General features: G+C 33.9%; 2 protein-coding genes across 9 annotated transcripts in view; both read right to left on the bottom strand.

Annotated features, from left to right (window-relative positions):
- Isha (Insulator su(Hw) mRNA adaptor) overlaps positions 1-11,765 on the bottom strand; it is a 31,624-nt gene extending 19,859 nt beyond the window's left edge. For all 8 annotated transcript variants that reach the window (XM_088202445.1, XM_088202443.1, XM_088202444.1 and 5 more), the window contains exons 1-2: positions 11,641-11,765; positions 11,272-11,562 (exon numbers count right to left, since the gene is read on the bottom strand). In XM_088202445.1, the coding sequence (XP_088058571.1) occupies positions 11,272-11,562; positions 11,641-11,676 (327 nt within the window). In that variant the 5' untranslated portion in view covers positions 11,677-11,765. The remainder of the gene's footprint in view (positions 1-11,271; positions 11,563-11,640) is intronic.
- A 3,000-nt stretch (positions 11,766-14,765) lies between these two features.
- Nup107 (nuclear pore complex protein Nup107) lies at positions 14,766-17,368 on the bottom strand. The gene has a single exon (XM_088203010.1). It carries the CDS (start codon positions 17,347-17,349, stop codon positions 14,860-14,862), a length of 2,490 nt encoding a protein of 829 aa, XP_088059136.1. The 5' UTR covers positions 17,350-17,368; the 3' UTR covers positions 14,766-14,859.
- Positions 17,369-18,180: the final 812 nt, after the last annotated feature.

The following is an 18,180-nucleotide window of genomic DNA, read 5'->3' on the forward strand; positions in this document are numbered from 1 at the left end:
GCAAAAAACGCAAAATCCCCACTAGAATGCTGGCAGTTAAACAACAATAGTTATAAAACAACAATAGTCGAAACTTTGAGAAAAAGCAAGCCACAATATCCTCCAATATTATTAGATTTTAAGAATAGAAAACCAAAAACTAGCCTATTTACATTTACTAAAAATAGTGTAATTGTATCATACGTCTCAGAAAAAAAGAAAAATGTCTTATTATTATCGACAATGCATTCTGGAGACGATATTGATCCCGAAAATCAAAAATCACAAATAATTATATTTTACAACAAAACAAAGGGAGGGTAGATGTAGTGGATAGACTAAAAGTAGAATATTCGGTATCACAAGTTAATTTTCGATGGCCGATATTACACTTTCTAGAATGTTGTAGGAATCAATTGCCAGATAATATATAAAATAAATGCCAATGAAATAATTACTTGTAGAAAATATTTAAAAAATTATCATCTAGTCTCCTAAGACCTTATTTGTAAAATAAATTGACCGTGCTAAATTTATCGCAAATAATGCGAATAAAAATACAGGCGTATTTAGGAGAGAAACCTGACACTGCGATAATTTAGGACCCAAAACCAAGTGGATCGAATCGTCCAAAATGCCATATTTGCCCTAGGAAAAAAAATCGCAAAACCACCATCAAATGCCACATGTGCTATAACCCAATATGCAAAGAACATTCATCGGCATTGTCCAGATTGCAAAACTAAGTGTTCAAGTGATCAAGATCAAGAATGATATATACAGTGGCGGGAACCTACATAAAACACTTTTTACAAAATCATTTTTTGGCTTGTTAATGTTTAATTACTACGTAACAAAATATGGGGTTTGAAAAAAAATGGTCTAAACTAAAAGCGACACATTTAAGGAAGAGTTTGACGTTCTGCACTGATGCATCCCTTAACCCGAGATTTATTACCCTTGCCTTTCTGAGAAGTCCAAAACGGCATATTGTCCACATGGACACTATTCAAAGGGAATCATTGTCTAATGGATAATTTTTGCCTTTATATTCATTTCAAACGCTGTGATATAGATTTCTATCATTATAAGGATTAAATAAAATAATTTAAATTAATAATAGTGTATTTACCTAGAATATAATTTTAATTAAATAACAAATTTAATTTGGGAAAAGTGCACATTGTGATCCTAAAAAACGAAAACTAATTGTGAATTTAAAAAATGACAAAGGTTGGTCAGTGCAAATAATATCAGAATATCTAAAAAAAATCAAGACGTCAAACGTATAATGCATTAAAACATTTTGAAACACATAAAACCTGTGAAAATCTTAAACGTAAACAACGTCCAAAAAAAACTTCGACACGTGTGGATCGAAAAATAATTAGATACTCCAAAGAAAATCCATTAAAAACTGCTGTAGATATTAGAAAAGAAGTAAATCAATTAAATGAAAGTCAAGTTAGTGTTAGAATAGTGCGTAGAAGGCTGTGTGAAGCAGGATTATACGGCACCATTACTCGATGTAAACCATTACTGAAAAAAAACAATTGCATATTACGCGTTAATTTTGCTAAAAATCATTTAAACTGGACAATATTAGGCTGGAAAAATAAGATAAAAAAAGATATGTAAACGAAGAGTTCAACCCCAGAAATACCATAAAAACAATTAAAAGCATTATGGTATGGGGTTGTATGTCTTGTGCATGGGGTCGGTATTATCCATTTAATTGAAGGGATAATGAACCAGGAAGTATATGTTGATATTATAGAACCCAGAATGTTACCTTAGGCTGATGAAACATATTTCATGAAGGGCAAAAAAGTGTTCACAGACAATATTGTGGATGTTTTGGAATGGCCATCATGCAGCCCGGATTTAAACCCAATTGAGCACCCTTGGAGACATCTAAAACTAAAAATTAAAAATAAATTTGCCACAAATTAAAAGAACTATATTAAATTGTGAAAAACGAGTGAGAACTGATTCCAGCAGCAAAATGCCAGCAATTAATCGAGTCAATGCCCAACCATTGTAGGGCTCTTATAAGGACAAAAGGTCACCCTACAAAATATTAACTGTATTTTTATTTTATATGTTTTTGAATTTTTGGAATACACTTATATGTATCTCGCATACAGGCAAATTCGACTATCAATTTTACAAATTTAATTATAAAGTGAAAATAAATATTTTGAATATTTATAACAACATATTTTTATTTACTATTATGTAGATTATCTATATAAAAAATAAAAAGTTGAAAAGTTTTAACAATTTTATGTTAAATTTGCATTTTACATCGCATTTTGCCAAAAATACGCAAGTGTCTTATTTAGATGGCCGCCAATGTATGTTTTTATGTTATTTTTAAAGTTTTAACAATATATGAAAAAAAATATATTTAGCTTTTAAAATATTTATAATTTTATGTTTCTTTTTTAGTTATGTAAATAAAGTTTTTAAAGATTTTTTTTATATAACACTAAAAAAAGACAGAAAAAAAGTAAATAAACATTCGATATTTCAACTTAAAAACGTAAAGAACTGAGAGGCGGCTATTCGCTCAGGCGCGACCAACTATCTAGGCCAGGCATGGCGAACCTTTTTGGGTTCGCGTGCCAAAAATTCCCAAATATTGTTCCTCGAATGTGTAGCGTGCCCAAGGAGTAAAAAAGTTACCAAGATAGAAAAAAAAATTTTTTTTTAAACGATTGTCGTTTATCTTAGACAACATTTGATAATTAATAAAATGAAATAAATAATAATTCACGGATTATTTAATCAAGATTTTAATTTCTTAAATTTAAAAATTAAAAAAATATTTTTGAACTTGGAAATCGTTCGCGTGCAATCCAAATTCTCAAACGTGCCACCTCGGGCACGCGTGCCCTAGGTTCGCCATGCCTGATCTAGGCAATAATCGCATGACCAACGGCGGGTTAACTACTTAACAGGCGAGGTTTTTTTTAGTTCCAAAAAACCATATTTTTTTATTATAATAGTAAATAATTACATATAAATGGAAAAAAATAAAAAAATTATATTTTTTGCAAAATATATTTTTTTAAATTACATATCCAAAAAATTACATTTATAATAAAATAATGTTTTTTTATAAATCTTTTGTAACTTCTCAAAAGAAAAAAAAACTTTCAATTAAGAAAATTATTATTGTTATTATTATCATTATTATTAGACCATGGGAAATTAGCTCAAGATTTTTTTGTTAGCACCGATGTAAAATAATATTTTGCAGTACCTGATCAAAAATATTCTAGTAATAATGAACAGTATTTTCAATAAAACCAATAAGAATTATTAGTATTTTTTCACATCCTTATACCTTAAAAAAATAATGAAACTTTAAATAATTTATACGTGTATAATGGAATGAACTATACATTATACATAATACTAAACAAACTGACGATATATATATTTCTCAACCTTTTTCCAGTTTATTATTCTTATTTTCAACAGGATGTGATATCCTGTAACTGTAAATATTATCTCCATCATTTCTAAAAAATCGCTAGCAATATTAAAAAATGGAATAAACCCAATAATAAACAATGGACGTAATGGAATAAAGATATCTTTATTTTGAAGACACATTCCATACGAAAACATATTGCGTTCTATAAATTCAAAGAAATATGTGGAAATATAGTAATAAAAGTGTGTCAAATTATTGGAAAAATAAAGCAACCCCCATTACTCAAGGATGCTTACTTGAATATGTTCTGCTGGCTTTGCTACCTCAAGAGGAAGCACACTGCCTTGTATTTGTCTAATTTATGACTTCCACAGCTAATACAAAAATGACCCTTTTTTTACTTGTAACAAATACAATCACGTTTATATTATATGTGGGATTGCGTTTAAATCCAATTTCCATATGCCCATATGGGCTCGACACTGCGTATAATGGATATTTCTGAATTCCCACACCCGTGCAGGAGCGCGTGTAAAGTGGTTAAGATACTATTTTTTTGTTACATCTCCACATAATTATCATTAAGTTGAATACACTTTGTGCAAAGTTAAGTGATAAGTGATTTGTGAAGCTGTTGAAAATAGATGTTTACTTTGGCTATTCACTCCACATTTGTCATAAATCGATTGTGGGAAAAGATGTAAGTCTAAGGTAGACATGAAGCATGGAAGCCAGTTTGAGACCAAAAGAATAGATGTTTGTATCGGCGAATGAGCCAAGGATACACACAAGGGTTCTTCTATTTTATAGGTCATTACATATGTCATCGTCAATGGATATTATGCCTATATTAAAATTAGCAGTCTATTTTGCCGTCAAAGTCAAAATTTCAATTACATATTTCAATTTATACATTTAATAAAAATAACTAAACACGTATATTTCATATAGTCAAATAAACTGTAGATTCTTGCTCAAATTTTTAAAAAGGCGTTATCCGAGATTGCCAATCAGTGGCGTAGCTATGGTGGGGCGGAGGGGGCGGGCCGCCCCGGGCGGCACTTACTTGGGGGCGGCATATTCGCGATGGGATCGTCCAGTGTGGTTTTTAACCCTGAATGCACTAAAACATGTATAAATCCACAAATAACAAGAGCTTAATAATAACCAATTTATTATTTTAAGAAATGCTGATTTTATGATTCTGCAAAAAATATATGGGGGGGGGGGCGGCGGCAATTTTAAGGATCGCCCTGGGCGACACATACCCTAGCTACGCCACTGTTGCCAATACAAAACTTTATGTATGGTATCCATGTTTATTATAAAACAATATATAGTAATCTTCTCGGATTTGTAAAGGACTTGGAAGGGTATATTAGGTAGGACAAATCGGTGACAAAATTGATCAATGCGGGAATTCAAATAGACGTTGTATATACGTATTATGAGAAGGCCTTCGACAATATTTGTCATGGGTTATCATTAAAAAAATTGTCAGACCTAAGTTACTCGGATGATTTAACTTTGTTAATCTTGAGTTATTGAGCGATCGTGGATCACTCTTTTGAAGCCCGTTATAGCCGGGACAAGTAATTATTTTGATAGCACTGTAAAAGAAATACAGAAAATTATCACTTTCGTGAGTTTTGTTTCCATTTTATTCAAATTTAATGCTTATGTTAAGGTCATGATCAATCAGCAGCGAGGAAGTGATTTAAAGGAAAAAAGTGCTTACGTTGTATAATCATGAAAACAATAAACTATTGAGTTTGAATTGCAATCTGATGATAAACCTGAAGACTCAGACATAAATATTAGCACGATAGACCAGTGACTAGTACTGTAAAGACCTGAATTTGAGTCCTACATGGACCCTAGCATTTTTCAACTTCTATCTTGTCTAGGTCGGAATTAGTGATTATTACATAATTATAATTCTGATCAATCTTCAAAGATCAGGTTTCCTAGATTTTCCTAATCTTATGGATGAATATTGTGATGAATAATTAAAATAAAATTGAGCTAGGTTGTGCATAGTGACATCTATTTTTTGTGAGCTATAAGTCTACAATTAATAAAACAGATGTCACTAATTTAGACTTTATTTGTCTGGTGAAAAATACATGAAACTCATAATACACGAAGAACATAACAGTAAAACAAATCAACCATGATTCAGACATAAGAAAATGCGATGACGATGACAAAGATGGTGACAAAACTGAGAACACTGAAGAAATTTCTCCAAAATGTAGAAGTTACATTTTGGACAATATCTGTAAAGATAATGTCCAAAATCACGTCAGTCTGTGAAAACCTCTAGTTGTAACATCATCACACACCAAAATCCACACTTATCAAATAGTGCACGAAAAAAACAATTTTGACTACACACAATGTACCTTACAGTTTGTCAGCAGAAAAACAAAAGCTGTAAATTGTTACATTCTATAATCTGATTAAAATTTGGGTGGAAGTGGTGAACCAAGTTTCTTCCCACTAGTGTTTCATGAACAACCCTGATATGGCCAGCAATTTCTTTTATATTTGTTGAATATTACCGATCATACAATGTGCATATACTCTGAAAATGATTACAATGTATTTTTTTTTAATTACATTATTTAAATAAATATTGCTAAAAAGATTACGCTTTTTAGTTTTCTTCATTGTTATATATGAGTTTTAACTCTTTGGACTCATGTAATCTTTAATCACCAAGTTTCAGGTTAATAATACTCTAATGGTGCACCAGAATCTCTCAACTCTCAAAATACCGATAGGAATAATACTAATTTAAATATCTTAACTTTATATTGTGAAAAATCCTTTAACCCTTTTTGCTTCTAAAGCGTGTTTAAAGTGCTCTATTTTTGGGCGCATGAGACCGGCCATAAAAAATGAGAGCGTAAACGCGCTTCAATGGGTCTTCATTTTACTAATTTATATCGAGTGTTACATGTGACATAAAAGGTTTAACACATAGTGAAATCTTTTAAAATGTTAAAAAAATTAGAATGGGATAAATTGTAAATATTATTGATATTAGTGATCTAAATCAAGACTTTGTTTGCATTCAATAAGAATCCCTGTTTAGGGTTGTGCCTTGTGGGCTTTTTCTATTAGGTACTAATGGTAAAAAAAAACTCCTGATTGGTGTGTACTTGACGTTATTTTATATTTCACAATTTTTTTAAATATATATAATACATTTGGTTACAATTTTATTCCTGATATTTTTTGTAAGTTATTTGACAACCTTGGCTTAATGTTTTATATGTCTGTATTTAATTTACTTTTATAATGTTGTTCTAAATTATATTTTGTACAATATTTTATTATTATTTTATTTTAATTTTTTTTCTAAAATGCATTGTAACAACTCTGACAGCGAGTTTTTTTAATTCGCCTGCATTAAAATTTCTTATAGAATATTTTTTTTATATGTATATATTAATATAAAAAAACAGTCGCATGAAAAAAACGCATCACTTCTCGAAATCATAAAAAATTAAGATGTTTCTGCTATCGCTTGCTGGAATTCTCGCATTTTCTTTGTGTTCAAGAAAATATTTTTAAAAGTTATAATGCCGAATCGCTCGCAATTAGGTGAAAATCAAAAAGCCAACATCATTTTGTATTCGTCAATGGGGCTTTCGACAAGACAAATTTCGCAGTCTGTTGGTTGTAACCAATCAACCATTCAAAGACTAAAAAAAAACATTGTAAAAAGTGCAACAAATCGAGTTAAGGGTAGTGGGTGTAGAAAAATTATCTCATCTGGTGAAAATTGGCTGATACGTCGAATCTACTTACGCTATCGGCGTCAAACAGCAGTAAATATTAACAGCGAGTGCAATGATACAAAAAACAAACAAATAAGTGTGGACACAACCCGTAGGCGTCTCAGAGATGAGAGTCTCTTCGGCCATATACCTGTTAAAAAGCCGTTATTGACCGAAAAATGCTACAGAAATTCTTCGATGAGAGCAAAATTAATTTATTCGAGTCAGATGGAGTACTTACGCTCGTCTTCGAAGAGGTGAAAAATACCGTGATCATTATATCCAGCCAACTGTGTGAAATTCAGAAAGCCAAATGATCTGGGCGTGCTTTTCTTATTCCAGAGTGGAAGTATGCACTCTAACTCAACAGAACGGTAAAGGCCGCGGTTACAAAATCATCCTAAAATTTTTTTCAATCCCTTCCATGGAAGAGCACCTGGGCTCAAAATTGGACTGCATCTTCATGGATGATTCTGCTCCCTGTTGTCGGGCGAAAATAGTAAGTTATATTTTTTTTAAATAAATTTTATCAATGTCTTAGAAATGAGACTAAAAATTAAAATAAAATTAATTATTTAATAAATGATTTCAGATTATAAGGAAAAAATCGGAATTAAATCGTTGGACTGCCCTAGGAACAGCCCCGGAAAAAAAATTTAGTTCAAATGAGGGGTCATCGTAAAGACAGAGGCATATTTTGCAGAGCTTGATAATTTATTTTTTTGGAAGGGTTACAAAAATGGCAGGTTCTTGGGAAAAGTGTATACGTATCTCTAAAAAGGGACTATGTGTAAAAATAAATAATTTGTTTTTGAAAAAAATTGCATCTTCATTCCTAACACGGGTACTTATTGAACTTTTATATACTATGGCAGCTTCCATAAATTATGTCACAGATTTAGAGGAGGGGGGGGGGGGGGTAGCATAACTGTGACAGTGTGAAAAAACAAGAGTCCGGCTCAATCAAAACAATAATACATGTGACAACATTGGAATTTTGTTTTTTATTCGTCTGTATTTAATTAAATTATAAAATTATTTTTCAAATATATATTTCAAATATACAATATTTTATTATTACTATATTTTTATATAAGTTGTGGCAAACCAGGCTTAAAAGGGAAAAAATATCGTGAATGACTGAATGAATTCATATTATACATCGTCATAATATACTATCGATACATTTCCGAAGTGTCAATAGATTTTGTTTTTGAGAGAAAATTTCCAGCCTGTAGTGTAAGACCGTACTAATAGTTTGCGGTGTTTAAACAAATATACACCCATACCTCGCTATACGGCCTTTCGCTATAACGGCCCTCTTCTATTAAGGCACGTTTTCGATTTACGGCCTAAAATGTTTCGCTATAACGGCAAAAAAACTTTTTTTCGATGTCGATTTTTTAAAACATTTAAAAATAGATTTAATTTGCATAATTTTAAAATGAAAGGTGAAGCAGCTAGCGCCGATGAGGCCGCATCTAAGGAATATCCCAACATTTTAAAGGGAATTATTGAAAGAGGTGGTCATAAACCTGAACAAGTGTTTAACGTAGACGAAACAGGGCTTTATTGGAAGTGAATGCCTGATTGCACGTACATTTCAAAAACCGAAAAATCTGCGCCTGGTTATAAGGTGTCTAAAAAACGATTAACTTTGCTACTTGGTGCAAATGCCGCGGGTGATTTTAAGCTAAAACCACTTTTAATATATTTGTCCGAAAATCCAAGGACTAAATAAAAATCAATTACCCGTCATATGGAGATCCAACAAGAAAGCTTGGATGACTAAAGCTACTTTAGAGGATTGGTTCGAAAATCACTTTTGCAAAGAAGTGAAAAATTTTTTGCGAGACAATAACTTAAGCAACAAGGCTTTGCTAATTTTGGATAATGCACCAGGGCATCCTACTAATTTATCCGAACTATTTGAAGATGTCATGATTGAGTACCTTCCGAAAAATACAACAGCTCTGATCCAACCAATGGATCAGGGTGCAATAGCCACTTTTAAGGCATATTACCTACGCCAAACTTTCCGACAACTTATAAGGGAAACCGATGGTAAATCTTCAATTAAAACATTTTGGAAAAACTATAACATCAAGGATGCTGTTGACAGCATCAGTGAATCATGGAAGGAATTAAAATTAACAACAATGAACCATGTTTGGAAAAAAATATGGCCAGAATGTGTAAAAAGTACTGATGCAGAAGTTAATTGCCTTCCTGAAATTAGGCAAAACATGATCTCGACTTTGAAGGTTTGAACGAACGTGATGTGCTTGATCTACTTGAAGCTGATAGGGAACCCCTTTCATATAAGGAACTCATTCAGTTGCAAGCAGAACCGGCATTTGATGAAGAGACAGAACCTGTTGTATTCAAACAGCTAACATCAAAAAAATTGTCAAAAACTTTTTCCTATTTCGAACAAGGAATAAACATCTTCCTTGAAAACGATCCTGACGTCGAACGTAGCGCTAAAGTTTCTCAAGGAATTAACTCAGCCATTAACTGTTATTAATCACTGAAGAACGAAAGAGAGAAAAAGGCAAGACAAACAACGTTGGACAATTTTTTTAAGCCAGGCCCATCCTTACCAGCGAAAAATGAGAACGACAGTGATCTGCATGTTACCATTTCTTCATCGTCTTCAGATTAAAGCCATTTTAAAAAAAATCATGTATGTATTCATACACATATTTTATGTAACATGAAGTTGTTTCATTTTTGTTTATGGATTATTGTTGGTTTTTGGAGTCTGTTATTATTTTATGTACAAATGTATGTACTTGTTATGTATGTATTTTTGATTTAAATGAAATAAAAAGATAAAATGCATTTTAAATGATAAACCATGTTACATATTTAACAAATTTGGAACCGATCCCATTAAATTTGTATGAATTTGTATTAGAATAATTGATTCGCTATACGGCTTTTCGCTTTACGGCCAAGTTTCGTGGAATGTATCTAGGTCGTAAAGCGAGGTATGGGTGTATTGTGAGAAATAAAATTTTGTTTTTGAAATTGTTTTTTTTTCAATATTTTAAAATAATAATTATGGTAAAATAAATTGAAAATAATGTTTATTTAATATCTCCGTTCGACGCCATCGTCTCAGAAGTCGTTACACTGCAGGTACATAATCTTCATGCAGATCTGAATGAAAGGGTGCATCCTTAATCTTTTATTATCATTGGGTTTAAATATTTTGTCGAACCATAAATATTTTAAATGAAGTGGTCACCCAAATGTATTACTTTCTTACCACTGATTGTCAACCAGCGGTACATGAGAAAACTACAAAATTTTATCCTTTAATAAGAAATTCCCGTTTTCATTTTAGTAGACTACTTACCTAATACAAAATCACTCTCGAGTGCAAAAGGTTAATATAGAATAAGTATAAAACAAAAAAGGGTCCTATTGAAAGTAAAAATGAAAAGGACTTTTGTCCTCTACGCAACCTTCTTTATCTCAAAAGTGAGCGCAACCAGCCAAGAGATAAGAAGCAATTAATTTTACATTTCTGGCTAAAGAAATTTATTTTTTTACATAAAAGCAATGACCTATTCCATATATTTTTCAATTTGCATAAATATTTTTTTTCTGTTAAGATAATGACATAAAAATAGTTCCTTCCAATTAGAAAATTTAAGGGTTCACAAAGTACATCAACAGACAAACGTGATGTTTTTATAGAAGAGTGATTTATCTTTTCGGATAAACAGTTCAAGATCAAGTTTATACGGGCAATTGAAGAAATAAATATTTTGACCGATCGGCAAAATGGGGTTACCAATTGTTTTTATTTTCATTTTTTTATGATATCAGTTTCAGGGTTGTAAAGTAGTTATTAGCGTTATGTTTATACCTGACTCGTCGACAATAGGTATTTCAAAAACACCATGTCCAAATAAACATCTAAAACGATCCTCACAAGCGATTAATTTGTTTATATCTGGGTAAAAAAACGGTAGTCCAGATCGGGGTTGCCAGACTTAAAAATAATATTATGCGTATTTGGGGGGGTAATAGTAATATATAACATACCTTATCTTCAGGTGGACACCTCAAAAGATTGACGAACGTCTGCTGCATGTTCTTGGCGAACCTCGGCGCGAAGACGTCCTTATCAACGCCGAACTGGTAACGGGACTGGCGCACGATGGAGTCGATGACGTACAGACCCGGAATCTTGTACTCGGGTTTGCACTTGAGGATGAACTTCTCGACGCTGTGCACCACGTGCTTGTAGAACTTGATGGCTTTGATGGCACCGCGGGTGATGGCTCCCATCTTGGCCTTGGATATGGGAGGCCGGTTGTCGTACAGAGCCGACAGCTGAGGAAGCGTCAACGAGAACGTTAGCGTCGCAAAGCTAGCGAGTGACACGCGAAGCCGGGCGACCCGGGGACTCACCTCGGCATTGAAAGCCTTCACCTCCGCCATGTCCATGTCGGCGGAGTGATGGGGCGCGCCCCCTGCGCGCACACACACACCGACGCCGAACACTGCTGCCAACTGACACGACCTCCGCGCACTGCAAATGTCTCGATTTTCCCTCAATGTTGCCATACGCCGATGCCGACTGTTTGTTCGATTGCGTTTACTCGGCGAGATGCATATATCTATATTCGTTTTAGACTATATTTACCTGATATATAATGACTTGATAAATTCTTTTCATTTTTTAATTAGTCAGAATTTGGACCAAAACGAAAAAATAATTCATATTCACCAAAGCCACTATAGGGTAATAATTACATGTTTGTTATTTAAATATACATGAATGAACTACCGGCCATTGTCTTCCCGATGAGATCTACCAAAAGAATGCGTCGCCTTCGGCCGTCATCACATCAGTGTTACCAAAGTGCCGCCAAGTTTTGGCTATAATTAACGAATAAATAAATTTATAAATATGCCCCTATGCATTGTACTTCAATTTTACTATATGCAGTGGCGTATCTTAGAGGGGCGAGGGAGGCGGCACTTGCGTGGGGGCGGCATATTTGCGATGGGATCGTCTGTGGTTACCTACCCTGATTGGACTAAAATATATATATATATATATATATATATATATATATATATATATATATATATATATATATATATATATATATATATATATATATATATATATATATATATATATATATATATATATATATATATATATATATATATATATATATATATCCACGAATAGCAAGAGCTTAACAATAACTAACTAACTATTTTAAGAAATGCTGATTTTATAAGCCTGAAAAAAATGTATGTAGGGGGGGGGGGTAATTTTAAGGATCGCCCCGGACGGCACATACCCTAGCTACGCCACTGACTATGTGTATCAATAAATTACCACAACTTTCAGAATATCAACAGGCAACGCACTTTCTTCAACATCAGCACTACTTGGCATCTCGACACCAGCCCGCAATCCAACTTTTTTTGCGCTCTGGGGAAAAAAAAATTTTTTCTACCTTTATATGTTATTATTTTATAACATGCTTTTTTGTATTTTTAAAAAGTAAAAACCTATTTTAATTAAATATTTAAAATTAAATATTTAAAAACTGCTTTTAAATATTTAATTTAAAAAAGCCAAAAAAGGTAATATTTTAAAAAAGTAACGAAAAAATATAAACACAAAATAATATAAAAATTTTAAAAACTAATAACAATAATTAAAATATAATATGTATTTTAAAATTTGGTTTTAAAAAAGTACAATTTTTATTACCACACATAAAAAATTTAATCGAAAAATTTTCGTTTCACTTTTTTTTTTACAAAATCTCGTATGAGTTCTTTCAAACACAATTTATCATATACATCATGTTCGGTAGCTATCATAGCCAATACACTTGGTCTATCTTGAGTCAATGTGAATCTTAAACAGTTTCTTGTAATTTTTAATTTCGAAAAACTTCTTTTACCACATGCAACTAGGGATTCCAATCCCGGGCCAAAATTTTGATCCCGGGATTTCGGTATTGCAATTAGTCGATCCCGGGATCCCGGGACCAGTCCCGGGATAATTTTCATGCTATTTTATCGATAAAAATAATTTAAAATGAATAATACAATCTATTTTTACATCTGTTTTTTATAACGTACAATGTATAAAGTACGTATAATTTTAGTCTTGGACTTAAAATAGAAAATAATATAATAAAAATAAAAAAGGGAAGGTCTTATATATTTATTTGAGAAGAAAAAAATGAACTTTTGACAATGTATGCACATAGGTATGTACATTCATAGACACAATTAATTGAAAACATTATTTTGAATAAAACTCACGAAGTAACATCAAAGCATCAAGTGTTTTATCATTTAGCCTTGATCTGAGTTTGGTTCCTAAGCAGCCTGCTGCTGAAAAAGCACGTTCAGACTCACAGATGACACGTGCAACTCGCGCAAGTTTGTACACGAAATATAACGATGTTGTCAATAATAATTCGATTGTGCTTGATAAATCAACCAATCCGAAAAATTCGGGATTATGTTTTATAATTCCGGGACTCATCGGGTATTAAAAATCGTTCGGGATCCGGGATCCCGGGATTGGAATCCCTACTTGCAACTGATATAGGCAAAGTAAATAAAATTTTAGAGGTAGTGTGGTCCAAATTTGAATGCTGTGATGAATTTTAATACTTCTCTTGGGGATATATTTTTTCCTATTAATGTGCACAGAACTGGCAACCTGTTTGCAAGGTCTATTTCGTATATATCAAATGACTCCTGGTCGATTAAAATATTTTCCATATTCTTACAATGATTAAAAACCTCAGACTTAATATATATACATATATATATTTCCCATGTTTTTCAATACAGTATGCCAGTTGAACACTAGCCGATGTAATATTTTCAGGCACAATAAAACATTTGAATCCATCAGCTTGCGTTTTATATTTTTTTAACTTTTGTGAAAAGTTTTTTTTTTCTAGTCATTCATTGATGAAACTAGATTTTTATGCATGGTTTCAAAATATCGTTTTAGATTATAACTCCAAGTTGTGACGTTTTCATGTAAAATGCATAATGTTTTATTATCTTTTTCGGCCATTTTTGCTGCACTTGTATTTGTCTTAGCTTTTTTGGTTACAAACATCTTACACTGAAAATAGATAAATATATAAGATTTATTAAAAATATATTAAAATAATAAATTTTACATTATGTACTTTACAAAGTTGTAAATAATAATTAAAAATAAATAACAACCACAACATACATATGTACAAGATCAGATAAAAAGATACTTGTTCACACATGCTTAAATAGTGTCTTAATACTAAAAATAATGATATCTTAAATAACATAATCTTACATAGTCTTCGAAAAAAACTCGAGAGCAAGAATCTTATTTCTGTTACTTTTTGAACATTTGCATGGGTCACAGGTTTGCCAACGGTGTCCTAATATAATCTTTTTAAATTTCATCCTGGTAACTATGATAACATTTAAAGAAGTTAGAAGTTTTAATATATATAGGTTTAAAAACAGATTTTAAATGAAAGTCGATGGTAATTATATTTCATATTTAATTCTATAAGAGCGAATCATTAAAAATACATTAATATTACATCAGCAGTTATTACAATATTAAAATAATTTAACTAATCAAACATTAGATTCAAAGCCCCACGGATCACGGTTATTCTCTAATACTACAAGCGATGATTCCCCTATCTTATGGAGCACCTCTCGCAGCTTATTCTTAGGGAACAATATGTATAGCTTCCGTTTATCCGAGGCCAATAGCTCCGAAATGCGAATCGCTTCGGCGTGACTTTCAATATCGCCGCTCTGCAGTACTTTCAACAACAGCAAGACTACCTCGGGTATGCACAATTTTCTCAAAGATTCTAATTGATTTTCTCTCTCGATCAGTTCTTCGACGTTCGAATTTTGATCTCGATCGGTCGACGCTACGTCGTCTACTAACCATCCTTCGGGAAACAGCAACACGTTGTAAAGCAACTGCTTGATGTGATTGGCTTGATGCAATCCCGAAGCGGTCCACTGTTTCTGTTGAAGCGAGACTTGAGCTTTGATCTGTTCGTGGTGAACTTTTTCGGTGAACGAACAGTTGGACAGCAGAGGTTCGGGACTTTTGGGACGGCCGCCAACGTGCTGTCTGTACCAAGAGGCGTATCCGTTTATAGCTTCTAAATATGCTTTTAAACAGAAATGTTCTCTGAGAGCGTTGGACGTACTCGGTAAATTTTGCGCTATCACAGTGGTGGGATAGAACTGCGTCAAATGACTCAATACGGCAGCCGCTGAGTCGATGTCGCCTTTGAAGACTAATATTCTGATAATAGCGTTACTCATCGACACCGCTTCTGGAATTTGACTGTTATAAAACGATAACCATTCTAAACAACCGGTTACGCGATGAACGAAGCTTTTACTCTTATCGTCCGATTCGGAAAAGGGAGAAGTTTCTTTATTGCAGTGCTCTTTTAACGATCGAATCGCAAATCGGACCGTTTCTCTAGCGGCAGACGGAACGTCCAAATTTGCTAAACTTCCGGCTTCTATTACTCTCTGTCTGTCCTCTTTCAACTCTACCGACCACATGAGTTCCGAAAACAGTTCGGTTTGCGTTTTCGTAGGTAAAGTTGAAGTATAATAAGCGATCAGTTCGGGAGAAACGGTGAATTTTCCGACGTTACTGATCAAATTTTTGACGTATACTTTTAAAATATCATCACCGACGTTGTGCAACGGATCTTTACCGATCTGTCTGAATATTAAAACGAGATGAGCTACGAATCTTATCAAATCGAAGTTTGCTTTATCGATCCACGATAGAGCTCTCTTCAGCAACAGGTCGATTTGATCTAGTATTAAATATCGCTGAGTCTCTTGATAGTTAGATTCGGCTTTGTTTCTATAGAGTGATTTGACACAATTGAATATTTGTTGCATTGATAGTTCTGTTTTTTTTTCTACTTCTTCATCGTCATCTAAAAGATTTACCGACGATATCAAATATGTTGCATCGTGATGTTCCCTCAGGTATCTATCGACTTTATGTTCGATTTGGACTCTCAAATGCGCCCATAGTAAATCTTCCCATGTTTCACAGCAGACTGGGAGAACCGACTGCAAGTGGCCGCATAAAATTCCGAGACAAGCTTTAAAATGTACGTTTTCTTCGACGTTCTTCAAAAATTCCATACAGCTCCACTTCCACAAATCGCGAGAAGGATTGCCGATCAGAGGATATTTAGCGTCTAACTGGGGCGGTTCCGGATAATCCAAAAGTCTCTGACCTTGCAAGATTATACCTCTCCACATTTGTCCGGAATCGACGCACAGAGACACTGCTTCCTCAAACCTCCCGCATCGAATTTCTTTGAAAAGCCTTCTGGATAAATTGTCGTCGTCCTGTCGATCCAGAGCGTGTAGATTTTTCTTCTGACGGCGCGGCGCGTCGGGATCTAGCGCAGACACTAAAGTACCATTAGCGGAAGAGTCGAATAGACTTGTACCATTTTGCAAATGATGTAACGTGTTTTCCCAGTGCAGGTTGCCGCCGACCCGACCGGCGGGCGGTATGGCCGAGTCTTGATACGACGTGCACTTCTCCAACCAATCCACGACTGTCTGCATCAGGCGGATCTCTTCGTCGGTTTGGAAATATTCGAACACGAGCCTCTTCGGCGACGGATTTTCGCTTTCCTCGCGAGAGCGAGAGGGAGCCGCTTCGCGAACGCCGTCCAAGTATAAGCAGTGCAGCAACCGCCAACTGTTGGACTCTTCGGCTAGCCAACAGTTGTGAGGCGAAAACCGCTCCCAAGCGTCGATCTTCTCCAGAGAGTCGTCGCAAGTTTGGGCGAATCTCAGCAAGGTCTCGGCCGCGTCGGGAGATTTGGAAGATTGCAGTATTTCAAAAAACGTCTCCGAGAGATCGTCCGAATACCTGCCGCCGAACGTCTCCTGCTGAGTCTCCGAAGCGAGGAACGAACGGTCGGTCGCATCAGCTTCGGCCGCCAGTCTCGCGGCCTCTAGGGGCCCCATCGTGATACTCAAATCGGCCCAAGCCGGTCGCACATGTCCTTCGCGCCCCATGTTTGATTCTAACGTCAAACGAGCGGCCATGACGCCGTACAATTCGGCCATCGACGACGATGATTCGTTTCGAGCTTGAACGGCTTTATAAAATACTTTTATTTTATAAAAATAACTTATTAAATAATATTATAGTAAAAAGTCAACTCAATTAAAATTTATTATTTTTACTTTTGCACAATTTTGAGAGCTACTAAATATTCAGAATTTATATGTCATGGTTGATCAGACTATAATTTCTGATTTTTTTTAAAAGCAGGGCACTAAACCGTTATTTTAAAAAAATTTAAGAATATCTTTTGGTGTATTTTTGTATTTTATATGTCGTATTTTATAAATTATAAAAAATAAATTTCAATTTAATGCCTACTTCTGGACTTTTTGCACCAGTCAATCCTTCAAATGTAATTTTTGATGGCTATTTCATATATTTCATGCGGTATTTCGGATAAAACTTGACGAATGTTGGTTTTTATGTGCTCAAAAGTTTCAGGTTTGTCAGCATAGACACGACTTCTTAGCGTAACCTTACGAAAAAATCTAACGGCGATAAATTGCATGATTTTGGCGGCCATTTAACGTCTCCAAAACGTGAAATAATATGTCTTGGGAACTTTTCACGCAAAACATCCACCGTTGCACGCCGTCTTGTTAGAACAGCGTGTCTTCCACATCAATATCTTTGACTTGGTGGCAAAAATAATCGGTTATCATGAGTCTGTAGCGCTCACCATCGACTGTTACAGTACGACATTTGTCGTTTTCAAAAAAGTAAGGCCACAACGCACCAAATAGTCATGTTTTGTCTCGTGAATAACATGAGTCTTCCATGGGATATTTATAGCTTTCTGATCTTGTTAT

The sequence above is a fragment of the Plectrocnemia conspersa genome, unplaced genomic scaffold, assembly GCF_051122295.1.
Source record: "Plectrocnemia conspersa isolate PC_06_02 unplaced genomic scaffold, ASM5112229v1 ptg000013l, whole genome shotgun sequence".
Lineage (NCBI taxonomy): Eukaryota > Metazoa > Arthropoda > Insecta > Trichoptera > Polycentropodidae > Plectrocnemia > Plectrocnemia conspersa.

Excerpts from the sequence above, each read along its gene's own strand:
- Nup107 (XM_088203010.1), bottom strand. The coding sequence starts at position 17,349 with ATGGCCGCTCGTTTGACGTTAGAATCAAACATGGGGCGCGAAGGACAT.